The following is an 18,425-nucleotide window of genomic DNA, read 5'->3' on the forward strand; positions in this document are numbered from 1 at the left end:
TTTTTTTAATTAATTTTTAATAAATTAAATTTTTGTGATTTATGGAGTATCGGCGAGGGATCAACAATTAAAAATTTTCTTCATGTCGGTAATTAGCATACTTCCGTGCATGCCATGGATATTATTTATAATCGATAAATTGATTGACTCGCTTTTATCGACTGTCGGTATTTTAGCAAATCTTCCAAATTTAAATTTTTAAAAATGAACAGGGTCAAAAAAATATAATCAGGTAAAAGGCTAAGTTTGATAAACTATTCAGATAAGTAGCTCTTTTTAGAGAAAAATGCAAATTGAAGTATAAGGATACATTTTTTAATTTAATTTCGACTGTCTTGTTTCGTACGTTTTATTCGAAACTTAATCATAAAAATATCTATCTGTATATTGATTAATTTCAACTGAGCGTTAGTAGAAATGCAATAATTTCGATAAATTTGAAAATTTGCAACATTATATATTAAATAAGAGTTATTATTATGGCTGCGTTCGGGGAGCGCGCTATTAGCGCTATTTGCTTATTCTATCCTTGTTCTACACTTGATGAGCGATAAAGATAGAATGATGCAATAGCGCTAATAACGCGCTCCCCGAACGCACCCTATATCATTGCTTTCGAACAGAAAAGAGACTTATACAGATATTGAACAAGTAGAGAACGTAATTAGCAATTAATATTTATTTCTAAAACAATTGTACTCTAAATTATTGTGTCGCGCTAGATTTAAGATATATATGTATATATAATTTATATATATGTATATTATTTATTTATATAAATTAATTATATGCCAGAGTTCTATGTACACAACTTCAACATTTCGCGTTCCTTATCAAAAGTCCTAGCGTAACAACTGAAAGAATCTTTTAAATAGTTCATCCTATATTCTCGACCGTCATATCACGCATGAAGTAGGACATGCGGATGCATTTTAAGTCGAATCGACTTATAAATGATGTCAATAATCGTACGTACTGTCGGGTGCGTTAATGGCAATCCGATATACCCGTTATGTGCAGGATATGACTCGACGATTCTTTCCTGCGGTAGTTAAATCTCACATAATCCGTTATATAAGCGAGAGGACACGCTTCTTACGTATTACAGAGAAATTCGAACGTAAACGCGCCGGACACCATTGATGCACCCGACCGTGCAAATTACGCGGCATAATCTTACATATACATCGTAGATTTAAAAAAATCCGTGTCTCGACACTCAACGTTAGAGAGTCGTTCTCTCGATCGCTCATCATCGAACACGCGAAAACGCATCGAAGTCGGAATCACTAATTTATTGTACAGAAACGCGTTCTCCCCCCACCTTTCACCTCGCTCGAAAATTTTTACAGACAACAACACGGTGAATAGGTTACGACGAGTTACAAATCGGGATCCAATTTCGGCGGATATCTCTGCTTCCGTTTTTTTTTTTTTTTTTTTTTTAGAGAAGCCGCGACTCTGTAAATTTTACTTCGCCCGAGTAAAAACCACTTGCACTTTCGTCGTTTATATAACTCTTTCACTTCTTCCTTTATATCAGAAATATTAGCCATCACTAATTTTTTTACAGCGTGTGATAGTAGTATAAATAGCAACTTCTTTTTACAAAGATGACGCTTGAATAAAGATAATATTATTTTCGTTACGCAGCTAAGATCCTTTTAACGCATTATATATCTTTGTGTCTCTGCGAGAAGTTGAAAGAATTTTTTTTTGTTTACTATATAGTGAGAGATTAATAGAAATGTTCGAAATGTTTAAGAGAGCACATCACGATACTATAACCGCCGAAAAGTTAAATTGGGAATTAAAGCTAAAATGAAACTTAACAATTGACTCAATAATTTACAAAAAAAACTCAATATAGCGTAGATTTGTTGCTCTCTTTTATTTGAAAATCTTTGCGTACTTTCAAATCACATATATTGAAGGATATTTTAGCGTTTAATTGTCACTATAAAATATTGCTTTAAATATACTTCATTCTGAATTACAGTTTGCAACGCGGAATCGCGCGCGCGCGCGCTATGCAGAATCCCAACGTGGGAAGACAGCAGCGTCCATTAGATATTTCCGGTACGCCATTAAATTACACACATGTACTCACACATTCTCTCTCTCTCTCTCTCTCTCTCTCTCTCTCTCTCTCTCTCTCTCTCTCTCTCTTCCTCTCCTTCTCCCTCTCCTCCCTCTTTCTACCTCTCTCTCTCTCTCTCTCTCTCTCTCTCTCTCTCTCTCTCTCTCGATAATATATATACAGTAATAAAGAGTATCTAATAATACAGTAATATATATAGTAATAAATATAACGATAAAATACGTAACGTTGAAAGTATCATAGTATCGACGCGTTGCGTTGTAAACAACTTTCTTCTCTATTTAAATATCCTTCTTTTGGAATCAACGCCAAGTATATCCCTTTGCGATGGCTTTTTACATGTATATACCATTAAAATTAAATTAAATTAATTTTTTATTTTAAATTTTCTTAATTCTCTCAGAATTTATTTCTTATGATTTAGTAATTTAGTAAAACAGAATTTAATAATTTAGTAAAGAAATTTCATCCACATTTTAAATGTGGGTAAAGGGGAAAACACAAATTTTAAGAACATTCGAAAGTTTAAAAAGACAATGATACATGTGTTCAACGCGTGCCCTTTCCCCCCCTCCCCCCATCTTATATTCACTTTTCTTCTCGTTTATTTTATTTTCGGAACTGATGCAGAGAGAGTTCGACGATATGGATTATCTCGCATGTTATTCGCTGTCAAACGTGATTACACTGTGCACTTAAGAGTCAAGAGATTTTGAAGGGTGAAATGTCTGTGCGAGTACAAGATTGGCCGATCGCGGACCGTCCTCGCTCATCCGGCCCTCAGTTCTTGCCGCTGTTGAGCGTGACGTCCAGAGGCTCGTCCATACTCTGCGCGATGTCCTGCTGCTGGTGGTTGCTCGGCAAGCGATGGAATAACGAATGCCTGGCGGACGCTGGATGGTGACCCTTCAGGGTGAGATCCATCTCGGCTTCCTGCGGCCGCTCCCTCGTCGCCAGGCCGTCGCCACGGTCCACGGGGCTCGCGCAGATCCTGGGCGGCGTTCCGCATCGGCACTTGATCCTATCAGGCGATTTGTCGCAAGGTACCGAGTATCTGCGAAACGCGCAACGGCGCCACGTCAGACAGACGAACCCCATACAGCACAGCAAGATTGTACAGGAACACATTCACTATATTAAATTCGTGCTGTTAAATTATACTCAGCTTCAGTTGTTTTAACCATTCGCCATTATATAGGTCGCCATTGCTCTTTCTCAATATATCTTTAATTTAATTAAAACAATATATTAATTTTTAACTAAGCCAATGGAGTTGGAATAATACTGTTTTGTATTTTAAAATAATAAATTTCGACACACATAGTAATTAAAAATAACAAAATGTTATTTAACTCAAGATATTGGTTTAAATTTTTTTATCCTATATCCACAACTACAACAGTATTGTGGAAAAGTTTCATCGTGAGATCGCAAGACTGCATAAACTTTGTGAAATGTTGTTGCAATAAACTGCAAGTTTCTGTGCTGTATGAGATGATTTGTCTGGTGATATATTAGTAATATTAATCGATAAAAAGAGCGAACATCCTTTTGATTAAACATGAATGAAACGGGAAGTAACGGTCCCCGGGGAATAATAATGTAAAATCTACCTGTGGGAAACATGTTTTTGTTCCGATAAATCTATTAAGATGCGGAATATCAGTTTCCTACAAAATACATGCTGAAGAATCAAATCTCAAAAGAAGATTACAAAATTGAATTTCACTATTAATCCTTTTCTGATTTATTTCCTCGTTGTGATTTATTTCGTATCGTAGGCAGGGTATCGTTGCGAGAATCGTATATTCGATAATTTAAATATTTCAAATACTAGTAGTAGCGCAAGTATATAATTTTATTCATTATGAAAAGTTCAATTTTAAGTTTAGTTCAATTTCGAAGGATAAAGGAAATCGTAACATGCATGCGTTTGTCTCGAATTCGCATCGACGCGAATTATATTGTACCATAAGTAACTATCATCACAGAATTCATCGTGTATTTTGATAACTTCATAATTGCTAAGGTTTGATAATTAAATTTTATTTTATCAGTTATTTCATTTATTTAATTAATATTTTATTTAATTTCTCTTTAATTAATAATTTGTTAGGGACAAATTTAATATAATATTGGTTGACCAGACTCGGCACAACAAAATACACGTTATTTTTATTTATCTTTATCTTTCTCTCGCATGGATATTCCGCTTCCGCGTGTTTTATATGTCTAGACTCTAGAATAATATTTGTGCAGGTATAATTGTGATTTCAAAGTCATATAAGTTTTTTGTGACAAACGTAATCACGATGCATGACAATTAGAAATTTAAATCGTGTTTTTATTTATTATTTTCTCATCACTATATGAGGTATACGCGATATCTAGCTATACAATAAAAATCAATATCAGATGAACTATGGATAATTATACGCAAACTGGAATCGTCGTAGACATCTGATAACTTATTTACGCAAAAATGTATAATTCAAATTTTTATCGATTATTTAGATATAACGTATTCGTCTTGTAAATTTTTTAACAATTTTTTTAAAATTAATCATTAAAATTAATTATTATAATTTTCTTAGATATTATTTAACAAATCTGTGAACTAGAAAGGTACGCATTTCACCAAGAGAAAGTATACAGCAAGAAAAATAATAATTAAAATAATAATTAAATTGATATATGATAAATTACTATAAATTACTTAAAATATATTTCTATATACAGGACGGCTTACCCGGGTGGCGGTGGAGGCAGGATTCTAAAATCTCTGCAGACCGACACGGTACCACCAATCTCGGATAGCTTGTCGGTCGCGTTCGGCGAGCCCGTGAGGGCCGACGAGGACGACGGCGAAGTCGAGGACGCATCGGTGACGGCGGCGGTGGTCCTCTCGAGGCCGCCGGGGGGTGGTCGGCCGAGCAGCAGCGGCGTGGCGCTCCCTAAACCCAAGCATCGCATTCTCCACGCGTCCTGCAGCAATTGTAACCGAGCTTGCTTTCTCCACTTTGCCCGTCTGTTTTGAAACCATACCTGTGGAGGAACCGCTGACCTGACCGATCGTTGCCCGTAATTTCGCCCCCTCCCCTCCCCGCGGGGCGAGAAAATGGCGAATGTTAAGGTGCATATATGGGACGTGAATTACCGCTGAGCAAAAGCGATCACGCGTGCATACGTGCCTTATTATATCTGCCATCACTATTTGTAAGTACAATTCGGATTTTAAAATTCAGATATTCGACTAATTTGGATAATAAGTACCTACTCAGCAAAAATTTCGATATTTCGAATATCACTTGTCAAGAAAAGTTTATTTATTATTTTTTGCTACTTATATCACAAAGAGACCGAAAAATTCAGACGTTCAACCAATATAAATGATACTCATTCAGCACAAATTTCGATATTTTGAATATCGCACCTATCAAAAAGATTTTGTTTATTATTTTTCTGCCTCACAAAGAGACCAAAAAAAGTGCGCTTCCAAATGATTTGCATAATTGAGATCGCATTTGATCTAAAGCAAATTTGGTATTAATTCTATTCAAATTTTTATCGTAATTTTTTAATTCCGGTTCTATAATCGACTTGAAACGTCTTTTAGAAAAAAGTAATTATGCCGTATCTTTTCGGAAAATTACTTTCGCAATCACTTTATTCTCATCGCACGGAGATCCGTGCTGCACAGCCAATTACTATAAATACCCCGTACAGTTTACCCTTTAACACGCTCTGACGGGATTCGCGGGTGAGGAGATTCGAAAGCATTAATCGAATTTACTCTCGGTGAACTTCCGAGTTTCTCGCGTTGTTCGCCCGGTTCATTTCATCAGCGTTTGCCTAATCGTTTTCGCACAATGGCCCGCGTGTAATAGCCTCTATCGCAGCCAGATGTACGCGCAGCCTTTGTGATACGATCGCGAATCGAGCCAGTTTTGTTCGTATTTCTGATATCATTAATGAATCGAAACATCTGCGCTCTAACTTGACCCCGCGCGATTGAAAGCCGTTGCTCCGACTTCTGCACTTGGAATCGCAAGAAAATTAATTGATTGAACAATCCGCATCCTATCGATCACTGATTGATTGATTGGCAAGGTCTACTAGCTTTGAAGCTTAATTTTTTTGCAGTCATGTTTTTTCGTGAATTTAAATCCGATCCAGTTAAAAACATCACTCTCTGCAATTTACACGCAACGAAAGTTTTTATTAGTTTAAATAAAAACAATTGATAGTATATAATAAAGACTATTTTTTCATAGTATTTTCGTATCTTGAAATTCGAGACCCATGATATGCGATTATAAAACAATTTTTGGTTTGCTCGTTAATGAATAATTGAAATAAATATATAATTAGATACACGGTAAATTTTATATACGAATATTAATTTGTATGTACTATAATAAAATAAGATAAAAGAATTTTGATGAAAATTCACTCATCTCTGATCTTCTTTCGTAATTACGCGTTAAATTGGAAGAAAATTTATCGATTCAATATGCTCCGAGCTCCCCGTATTTTAATTAGTTTCTGTTGATATCTTGTTTATAAACGACCGCATTTTGCCGATGTTTGTATGATAATATATACAAAATAACAGCGCGACTAATGGAAAATTAGATCCATCGCGATTACGATCATTAGCGAGTTAATCCGGGACTCGCGAATGAGAATAAACCGCGCGTATTTCCTACAAACAGTTTATTTGGGCTTTAATTAGTGAACGGTTTTAGGGAACGAAGCAATCTGTTGGAAGGCCGTATTTCGTAGATTTTGAGGTTGAAAGTTTTCTTACCGTAGTTTTCTGAATTAAAGGGTTGTCTTTCTACTAAGCAGAGAAATTAAAGATGTCTGAATTTACTATAAACAGAACAACGTTAATCTAAATTTTTTGTTTATTAATAAAATTTTTTTTTATTTTAATTTTTAGTAAATCAAGAAATATTTCTGATAAAGTGCATCGAAAAATTAAAATATTTTGTTTAAAATTTCTTATTAAGCAAAAAATTTCTTCCTTTACTTATATAATCTATAATCTAATTTATTTTCAGTTAATAAACTTTTTCGACAGCGTGCGCTTTGTTTATCAATTGAAATAAAATTCAGCGATGTAATTGATACGATATTAGAGAAAGTTTGTGTAATTATTAGCGACAGTTTTTCTTGACGGATAATAGAAGGAACAAAGAACTAGTTGAAGAACTGAGTGAAATCAATGAAGGAATGAAATGATCGCAAGGAAGATTCACCTGAACACGTGCTTCCGAGAGTGATATCCGAAGTGCGACTTCCTCTCTGAGGAAAACATCGGGATAATGCGTTTTCTGGAAAAGGGATTCCAATTCCTGAAGCTGTTGCGGCGTGAACGTGGTCCGATTGCGTCTCTGCTTGAAAAAGTTCCAAGAATCTGACTGTTACATATGTCACGAACACCAAGGTCTCTGCATGCTCCATTAAATTATTATACAGCTTTTAATCGCGAAGTTATTTTTGTGTACGACAAAGACGACATATGATAGTCTTATTATCCGTATTCTTAAGGCTTCTGCACAATGAAAAATATAAGGAACAAATATTAGCGATTAGGACTAATAAATAAGAATCAAAAATGAAATTGGATGCAATATGCGTCGTCTACAAGGGCAGCAGGAGTATACAGTAAGACGTAAGCAGTAAGTTATTGACTAATGGGATTTTTACAATTCAAGAATAATCGACTGTGGTTGGTCAATAGCTTACTGCTTACGTCTTACTGCATACTTCTGCTGCCATTGTAGACGACGCTTTTGAAAAATACAGGCAACGGAAGTAACACAGACAATAGATTTTTAATCTATCGGAAGCCGTGTATTAATGTTACACCAGCTTTTTATTCCTGATTTCTTATATTTCTAATCGCTAATATCGGTTCCTTGTTCCTTATATTTTTCATTGTGCGGAGGCCCTTATGCTACCGTGAGTAGTAGTGAGTAGTAATTATTATTAGCGTGGGTTTATAATATTTCAAAAGATAATAAAATTCTAAAGATATTAAAATTATTTAAAAAAGTTACATGCATTTAAAATTATATAATTTATAATTAATATAATTAACATACTAATATATTTACGTACAAAATATTTTAGAACTGTTGCTCCTTTTATCAATAAATTAAAAGGATATACAGAATCAAGAAAAATACAAATTTGTATGTAAAATACAAATTTTATTAATTGCAACTCGAAGTTTGCGTCAAATAGATATTAATCTGCTACAAAGCTACAAAAAAAATACGAATTTCATTCAGTTATCGTTTGTGAATTATATAAAATTTGTGCGCTTTTTCCAGTTCTATTATGGATTCTATCTATGACGGATATTTTACGATTAAATTAATAATCTATATATTTTTTTGTTATAAAATATCAAATATTTATTTCGTTCATGACGTATAAAGCTACAAAATAAAAAAAATACGAATTTTATGCAATCATTTGTGGGTTGTATAAAATTCATGCACTTTTTTCAGTTATTACAAATTATATTTATGACGGATATTTCACGGGTAAATTAATAACTGAATAGATATATCTATTTGTTGGTATAAAATATCAAAGACTCATTTTGTTCATGATGCACGAAGCTACAAAAAAAACGAATCTTATATACAGTCATTTGTGGGTTATATAAAATTCGTGCACTTTTTTCAGTTATTATAGGAATTCTATGACGGATATTTCACGAATAAATTAAAACAAAGAGATAAAGGTTACCGGCCAATAACGAGCAACAAGAATGTTGAAATTTAAAAATATATATTATTAACAATGTTAAAATGGGACGTTTCGGCAACACCGTGTCTTCATCAGCCTAATTAATTACATTAAATAAACGAATAATCAAGGATCACACATTTCCACATCCAAATAAGTAAGGTAATAATGTTATAAGTCGCAATCGCTGTACAAATACGGTCTTTAATCCAAAGATGGGAAACGAGGATTATCGTAATATTGTTAAACGAAAAAAACAGGAATCGAAGCGCATTTTTAAAAAACTTGCTTAAAAGTCGGAAAGGGTCCATGATTTATTCCTCAGTCGACAATGGGAATGAATCGAGTCAGTCAGCGAAGTCTGCACGTCACCATAAAGAGTCAACAGTTAAAAAAATGCGTCTGAGCTGTAATAATGAGAATAAATGTGGAATCAATATATAATGTTTTCAAGTAACGTAATGTAAAACCGTGCGTAAGAGACGATAAGTGTGAGAATTTGTTACGATTATACGTACTGAGAGCCATTGTTAAATATATTTTTATATTTCTACATTCTTGTTGCTCGTTATCGGCCGGTAATCTTTATCTCTTTGTTATATACATACGAGCCTGTTCTATATTTATTAATAAATTAAAAATTCTATAGATATCTATTTGTTGTTACAAAATATCAAATACTCATTTTGTTCATAATACATATAAGTATATTTTTCTATATCTATATTATTTATTATTATTTGTCGTCACATACATTTAATTTTATATGATATTGTACCCAAACTATCCCCACAAGCTTCGTTCTTATATTTTCTCATTTGGCACGTATTTATACCTAAATATTTTACGTCAAGGAATGCTCTGAAAGTCAAGTTACTCGAACGTACAATACAAATACTCGAATACTCGGAAAACGGAGGAATACTCTGAAAAAGACCGGCCGATACCAAAGAACCGCGTCGAACCCGATCAACGACGAATTACGCGGGGGTCGATCGACCTTAACGACAAGATGTCCAAAAATGTGTGAAATTAATAGAAACGTACACTGACCTGACGACGACGGCCGAACATGTACTCGGTGAGCAGATCTGCCTGGGGCCCGAGGGGCGACAGATACGGGCCCGCCATGGCGGGCGGCCGCGCGCGCTCGGTCCCGCGGCGCTTCCTCGACCGCTCACGGGGATGAAGAGGACGACCCTCTCTGATGGTGACTCTCACTGTCGTGGCGGAACGGGCCGCTCGCTCGGCGCGAACATGGCGAGAGCACTGCGAGGTGAGTCGTCACTGCGTTCCTGGGAGGGTGAGAGCGTGACGAGGGGGTTTTAGTTGCGACTCGACCGTTCGCAACCCCCCGAGCTCGCGCACACGGAAACGGCCGCGCCATTGGCCGCGCGGCATCGGGGGGCGGTTCCGCCGCGTTAAGAATCGCGCACCACCTCCTCCGCGAGTAGACGTGCAGCTACGTTGAAAATCCGCTAAATCGTGGTCTGCACCCTCCTTCTTCTCCTCCCGCTCCTCTTTCCCTTTTCCAACCCTCTCGCCTATATATTCTATCCCGTTAACTCTTTCCCGCCCACGCTTTTGCTCTTTCTTCGTCATTCTTCTCCCGCGTTTCGTTCGCGCTTTACCCGTTTCTCCCCAACGATCCTCTTCCACTGGCGTGTATACGTGTGTGTGTTTCTTTTTTTTACTTTCCTTTATTTTATTTTCTCCCTTTCCGTCTTCGCCTTTCTTTCTCAATTCCTCGTCTTCGTTCTCGTGAGGCGGAAATAAGCGAAATAAGCTTGATCGCTCGGCAAGGCAGTTTCCTTCGACTTTCGGGGTGGGAGGGGCAAAACCTCGGAAAACGTATCAGGGACGTTATCGGGACGCAGGTGGTGGCATCGATCATCGATAGGCTTTAAACATAACGTAAGTGCATACACACATACATCGGGTGTCAAAAGTCGCCGTGCTTTCTATACGGATTTTAATTCGGGGTTGATTTTCTTTCGGCGAATAACGTTTCTTTTACGAATTTAAATTGTCTTTTCTTTCCTCCAGAATTAAAGAAAATTGAAAATTTGCTTGGAATTAATCGAAAAATTAATTGTGCAAATTTGTTTCTTTACTTTGAAGGCTTAATTTGTTAAAACCCGGCTACCGTCTTAACTTTCAATCGCTTATCATTGGAAAAATAATTTGAGAGGTAAATATAATATTATATAGTTTTTTTTTTTTTTTTTTTTTTAATTTCCCATATGTGCATTTCTAAGTGACTTTTTCGATATATAGAATACACATATAGAACGTAAGGGAGACCGGGGCGAAGTCGTCACCGGGGCGGAGTCGTCATTGCAATTATCTTGAAATTTGTATGTTGTGTGAACTCGCCATTAATACCGTAAACGCGGCTTATGGTCCCCACGTGACCAACGGAGTTTAGTGAGATTATGTGCCATGTTGTGAGTCTTATCGCGAGGCAAACATGTTTTCGGAGGTCGAAAGTAAAATTTTTTGCGCGCGGCGTCGAAAATTTGTAACATCTTAAATATTATTGTGTCTCCGAATCTTAAAGTAAGTGATTCTAAAGAGTAATGCATGCTGAACACAAATCCAGTTAAATTTTTTTATTTTCATTGATTTCTAATATTTTATGAGCGAACACCAAACTTGAAACTTGGATCTGGGGCGAAGTCGTCATCAAGTCATATCATGGAGGCTTCCGGCGAAAATCAAAGTCAAAGAAGCAGCAGTGGTCGGATTCCGGCGAGGACTTGGATAATATGTGCTGCGTGTGCTCATCAAAGATGACAGAATAGAGCTGTCGAGAAACGTGCGAGCGTAGGGCACATAAGTGTGTGCGCTTTTCTTGTAATTATTTTCCGCCATCGTGTTTTTAATTAATGTTTCCATTGTTCTATTAAAAAATAATTAACAAAATGTATCCTATCATTTTTCATGATCGGAATTATGATTTTTCATTTAAAATTCAGTCCGAGAATGGAGTGACGACTCCGCAATTTTGACATTTCAATTTTTGCACCTTTGTCGTTTTTATTCTATATACTAGTTGAACAAAGCGACGTAGACCAAAAATGTCCGTATAAATTTTGTAGCCAGAGGGTTCACTTTTTACAACGGTATACCACATTTTACTAAAATTATTTTGTGTTGTTAAAAATTGGCATCGAAAAATAGTGACGACTTCGCCCCGGTCTCCCCTACGTAGTTAAAACATTTTGCTAAACTTTTTACTGTTTAATTTCAAGCTCTATAATTCTACTAATCAAAATGAGATATATTACACGGAAAAGAAGATTAGTTACTATTGCTAAATTTTATAATTGTAAAATATGGATAACTAACATTTTTTGCAGCAAGAGCTATATTTTTGCAGCGAGAAAAAAGGTTTTGCTACTGTTGCCAAATTATAGCTCCTTGCTGCAAAAAATGTTATCCGTATTTTACGACTAAATTTAGCTAATTTTTTCCGTGTGTACGAGTATATATGTATATAGATATTACTAATCTCTCTATTTTTTTAATAACAGATCTGATTAATAATTATTTACCAACATTTTTTTTTTTTTGAAGGAAGAGATTTTAATGTCTCAATTACATTAAAATCATAAATTTCTTTTGCTTACACACATGTTACATTGCGTATATATTAAATAAGCGCAAAGGTTTCCTCGACAACGAAGACACCCGTTAAGTTTTCTGTAAATTAGCGACGGGCTTGCCTCGGTTCGCCGAATGTCCGCGAAAGAGAGAAAAAAATATGCAATCATTTGATTGACGCAATCTCGTGTATTGATGACATTGTGGTGCCCGTCTCCCGGGATGCGTCATTTACGTTCCCCCCCGAGCTCGTATCCCTTTGATACTTGGCATTGACTGCGAACGCATTACGGACTTTGTCTTTACTCTTGTCCTCGTTTTTTTTTCCTATCAATTAGCAAGCAGACAGGTGTATGGGAAAAATTCGATTCGATGCAGGACAGGGACGTACGTTCTGATCATCGCGCTTTGACATGCGATGAACTTCGATTATCCGTCACTCTATTTTACCGTCAGTCTCTGTTAATTGTCAATTAATCGCACTACACCGTAACGCATTGTAATATCTGTCACTCGATTTTTGTTTACAATTTATTGGTCCGGTGATAAAATAAATAATAAAGTTTAATTAAATTTTATTAGATCATGTAAAAAAATAAAGTTAGATAACTCGGTCTATTGTACGCACTGGCGGATCCTGGGTGGAGAGAGTAGAGTTACCCCTTTCAAATAAATGGAAATCCGTTTATCTGAGAAAAAATGCATTAAATGTTAAATCAGGCCCAGAAATTTCACTACATTCTTGTCGTTGATCCCGGAGTAAAAACTAAGCATGATACTATCAATAAGAAAAATATCAAACCAAATAATTTTGCCGAAACCCTCCCATTATCGACGTCAGAATCCGCTAGTGATTGTGTATGTATAATAAATTTTTTAATATACATATTTCATTATCCGTCTATTTGATTAGTCGTTATGGTCTCGGCTGCGCGTACTCTGATGACTGGATAACTGATTAGTTCTCTCTATTCTTCGCACTCCAACGTGTAATCGTATAGCGCAGTACTTCTCCATCGAGCTTTGCGAGCTGCGAACATCCGTGGATCTGCGATCGAAACGAAAGCAAAGCTTGCTCGGTCAAAAATACGTTCGCGTTTGACTTCAACCAGACGCCTATAGATCCGGAAAGTCATTCGCGATCTCAGATCCAACCTCGCGCCCACGCGAGAGTTGATTAAAACGCTTTAATACATCTGCTCGTTTCCAAAGACGACGCGTATTAATACGGTTATTGAATTCTCTGCCTCTTCGTCTGGCATATACCGTCTCCGTCCGAGAGGAGAGAATGAGAAGGCGCGCGAGGGACGGAGAAGTCGGAGAGCAGAACCGGGACCGAGAGACAGAGAGGGAAAGAGGAAAATAGAGTGTGAGAGAGAGAGAGAGAGAAAGGAAAAATGAAAAGAGGCATGAATAGAAACGGTAGGAAGAAAGGAGCGCGCGCAATCTTTTTAATTATGAAAACACTGCTTTGTGTTTCATTTTGTTTTGTTGTCAGGGGGCGCTATTCTAATCGGGCGCTCCTACCCTCCTGCACCCTCTTCCCTCCCCCCCGTGTTCGCTGTTGGCCCCCCTACGCGCCACCTCGCCCCTCGTCCTCCCGTACAATCCACCCTCTCGCCACCACCACCGCCGCCGCCGCCCATCTTCTTTTTTTATGTTATAACGTGCGGGCTCTCTCGGGCGGCTCTGATGGGTCAGGGGCGGAGGCAGGACTGCCGGCAGGGTGCAGGCTAGAGAGGGTGCCAGGGTGAGATTGCTTTAGTAATGAATTACATAGCTCGGGGCTATGTGTCTCTGTCTGAGAAACACCACCGTTCGCGCTTGCCGGCTCTTTCCCTCCGCGTGCGCGCGAAATTCTTGTTTTTTTACTCCTTCCTTTTTCTTCCGTCTCTTTCTTCACCCGCAGCCCTCCTTATTCCCGCCGCGCGCGGCTTTCGATGGAGAATCATTCTTGTCAATGGTCACCCGCGCATGTTACCGTCGCGAATATTGTAGGTACGTCGAGATCTCCGTCAGGTCACCATCGAGTATCTGTCGAGATTCTCTCTCTTTCTTCTCCCTCTCTTCTCCGTTTATCTTTTTTCTTCCTCGCGCTCTGCATGCGAGTGCAATTGTATGGTAAAGAATTATTTTTGTCAATCCCCTTTTCAGATTAATACTATAGCTGGTTACCCGGGCTTCGCCCCGGTAACGAAATATCGCCCCAGTAACGAAAAACTATACACTCTATATGCTACGCCGGAAAATTCTACCCCTATTTTATACGGTCTTATAATACAAAATCTCTGTCCAGCCGTTCTTGAGTTATAAATGGTGTAACTAACCCGACTTTGTTTTATATATACAGATTTTTAATATTATTGCATGTGTAACTTATTATCTCATGGATACGTTTGTATATCCATCATGATCTTGTTTCGTCATGGACGTTGGTCGATATATTTTCTCTTTCTCTCTTTTCTATCTCGAATTCTATATTTTTTCCATATTTTTCAATTTTTTCCGTTCTTTTGCTATATACAGAAGGTTTTTTTTTAAACAGTTACAATATCTAAAGTCGCTGTTATGCATTCTCTCGATTGTTTCTTTCCTTAATAATTTGTTCGCGTGGCATATACTGTAGCACGAATGTATTACGTTAAAAAAGTATCTTTTGCATGCTATTATTTAGTTGTTGATATTAGTTGTTATTAGAAAGCTAAGTCTGCTTTTTTCTTACTCTCCGAACGTAATAACGCGAAGGAAATCTTTAATCAATCTTGACCCAGTTTCTACCCCGTTTCTTATTAATATTTGAACGAAGGGATCGATCGAAATAAAGTCCAGCGACTATAAGAATGCACGATACTTAGCGTTCGCGAAGTTTCCTTGTTATCGCATTGAAATAAAAACTTTCTACGGAGAGACAATACATCGCGTTGCATCGACATCTCCCGATTACGATCGCGATTACTCGCAATCGCGATTCATTCATTCGTCGCTTTCTATTTCGGATGTGTCTCGTATCGGATGAAATGATTTATCTATTTGAGCGCAAAACATCGTCGCCATGATAAAATGTAAAAGGCCATCGCATGTAAAATATTGATTTTCCGCCTGATCGATTGCCTCGCCACATTTGAAAGTTTAATCATTAATTCGATTATTTAATAGCGCGTCTATACGGTACTTAATTTGCTGTATAACTATATAATTTTGATTAAATATCATTGTCAAATTTAAAGTTTTAATTATTAGATCAGTATACCTCTTGTTTTTTTTTTATTCTCTTATTTTTTGTATTATGTAATTGGCAAATATATACATTGGATAATAAAATTTATTTAAAAAAACCAGATTAATACAAATAATTACGCGTCTGTATGCTAATTTTAACATCATTTCTTATCTAAGCAATATTTATACTTAAAACAAAAACATTGTGAAATTAATTTTACAATTAATTACAATTAATCATAGTTTATTATTTACAAATAATTTACAATTTGTAATTTATAATTCATTTAGGATTACATAAATCAAACAAGGAATGTTTGTCTTGTAATTAATAGACGTTGCGACATCGGAAAGTGCTAATGAATGTACTAAAGTATAACTTTCTACTATGTGCTTATTCCACTTTTGTTGTATGTGCACATGCAACACTGTATACCTACAATTTACTTTTTCTTCAAGCGAAACCATATGTTTCTTTTTACATAAATCTATTCCTTTCACTAAAATGTTAAAGTAAGATCATTGAAAAATTAATATAAAATATTTTACATTACATTGGATATATGTATTCTGATATAAAGTATATACTTTTTGATTGTTTTAGCTTGATATTTTTAACCTTTATTAATTCATAATTCTAAATACTTTTATGTAGACTAATTAAATAAATTCAATAATGTCAAATTACACATTAATCGCATTTAAAAAATATATATAATTACATATTACAGGTGCATTGCTATATATTTACGAAGAAAGTTATATTACAAGAAGTTAAGTATATTAACACGTCCTTTACTTAAATGTTTCTGATACTCGGAAATAAAGCCACGTATAAAAAAATTATTTTACATTTTATTCGAGTGATTTTTTATAAAAAATCATTCTCTTTTCAATTGTTTCATCAGTTTGAAAGTATCTTGTATAATTAGCAAGCATTTCATATAATTAAGTATGTACATAATAGCATAAAACAATTGTAGTAATTTATGTATACTAATGTATAATTTGGGTAATTATAATAAAGTTAAATTAATTATATACGTCTAATTTTTTATATAAATTTAGACTACTTATTATCACATTCTACAACGCAACCATCACACGTAATTTCTCCTTACGTAAATACTCATATGAGTTAATACCTCGAGCACGCTTTTTCTGTGATATAATGAATAGGTATACGTTAATTAATTAAGCATACGGACGGATAACTATAATCAACGTTCTATCTCTTCGGCATTAAGTCCTCTGGTAGAACGGTGGACGAAAAATGGAGATGTTGGTCGTATAAAGCAAGAAAAGCAGACGCCGAACAAACTCGCGAAATTCCTTTTCATTTGCATTATTACGGTAATGAGACTGAAAAGCCGAAAAATGTCGGGCTTTTGTCACAGAGGGATTGTCCGCCTGGTCCATTCATTGATTACGTCGGTAGACGGGGTATACGCGGTACATAATATCTCAGCTAATTCATCCTAAAGATAATGAGTGTGGTGGGCTTTGTCTTTTTATTTTTGCTCTAAATTTCTCAATACAACCGGACACCATAAATTGCGCCTGCTTATTTAATAACAAGCCGAATAATTACGCATCAACTGGTTTTGTGATAATCTAAACCGCATAATTTATTAAACTTATCGATTTATTATTTATTTATTACGATTAATTAATTGCAAATTAAATAAGCAGCAGTTAAAGTAGAAAATCGATCTAATCTCTCATTAATGTAAACTTCAAGAGCTAAAAGATATACATATAAAGATTCAGGAGGTATTTATGAAGAAAGATATGAGTTTAAAAAAAGATATATTATCTCAGAAAGTGTAAAGATCATCAAATAAAAAATCTTAAAAAGGATCCAAATATATAAGAATTCAAGAATCTGAAGATTTAACGCGATGCAGTGATTTAAAAGTTTTAAAAATTTAAGAATCAGAAAAAAAAATATATATATACATACAAGAATGTATGAAATTAAAATACTGAAGAGCATTTTTTATATTTTTCAAATAATTCTTAGCTCAGGGAGAGTTGACCTGAATATATACAAAAATTTTAACTACGGTTTTAAAGAAAGTCAACAACGATATATTACTTACTTCACGACATAAAAATTTAATAAACTTTTTAATAAATTTAAAAATTCTTGAAATTTAAAAATTTAAAACATTTATAATACATTCTTCACGCATTTTTTTTAAAACTTCTAAAGGAATTTTGAATTATTAAAAATAATTCTGATAATCAACAATTAAAGAATTTTTATTAACATTATAAGATCTTGTAATAGTCTGAAATATACGTTATATAATTTCATAATTATTTACCTTTTTTTATAGGAATAATATATATACGGGCGAATGGTTCGCTCTTTAAACGCACGTTACTTAATTTGCGAGGTTCGCGGGAGATGTTAGCGAAATCGCAGACCGCGCTCGTCTAGATGTATCTCGTTAATGTAATTTCGCCGAATACATACAGGCGTACGTGTATATATCGCGTCTCTTTCGCGCAGCACGCCCGGCTGAAGGTACGCCGACAAAAATCTACAAAGAGAAAATTTACCGATGACGGCGAGAGTAAAGCGATGCGAATATAACGCGCCGCGTGAAAGGAAAGGGTTGCCTGTAGAAAATAGAGATCTAACATCGCGAAAAAGAGAAAATTCCACAAAATAATTTTTGTCACGAGAAGAAAGGAGTCAAAGAGGAAAAGAGAACTATCATTT

General features: G+C 35.6%; 1 protein-coding gene across 2 annotated transcripts; it reads right to left on the minus strand.

Moving 5' to 3' along the window:
• Positions 1-295: 295 nt before the first annotated feature.
• On the minus strand, positions 296-11,347 carry LOC143900739 (uncharacterized). 2 transcript variants are annotated; one of them, XM_077412402.1, is made up of 4 exons: positions 9,917-11,347; positions 7,366-7,500; positions 4,851-5,146; positions 296-3,155 (listed from the first exon to the last, which is right to left on the minus strand). In XM_077412402.1, exons 1-4 carry the CDS (start codon positions 9,998-10,000, stop codon positions 2,882-2,884), a joined length of 789 nt encoding a protein of 262 aa, XP_077268528.1. In that variant the 5' UTR covers positions 10,001-11,347; the 3' UTR covers positions 296-2,881. The 2 variants fall into 2 exon arrangements, with proteins under 2 accessions (XP_077268528.1, XP_077268530.1); XM_077412404.1 differs by having other exon boundaries at positions 9,923-11,343.
• Between the last annotated feature and the right edge of the window lie 7,078 nt (positions 11,348-18,425).

This window comes from Temnothorax americanus, unplaced genomic scaffold (genome assembly GCF_048541705.1).
Source record: "Temnothorax americanus isolate GAGA-0224 unplaced genomic scaffold, ASM4854170v1 Scaffold30, whole genome shotgun sequence".
Classification (NCBI taxonomy): Eukaryota; Metazoa; Arthropoda; class Insecta; order Hymenoptera; family Formicidae; genus Temnothorax; species Temnothorax americanus.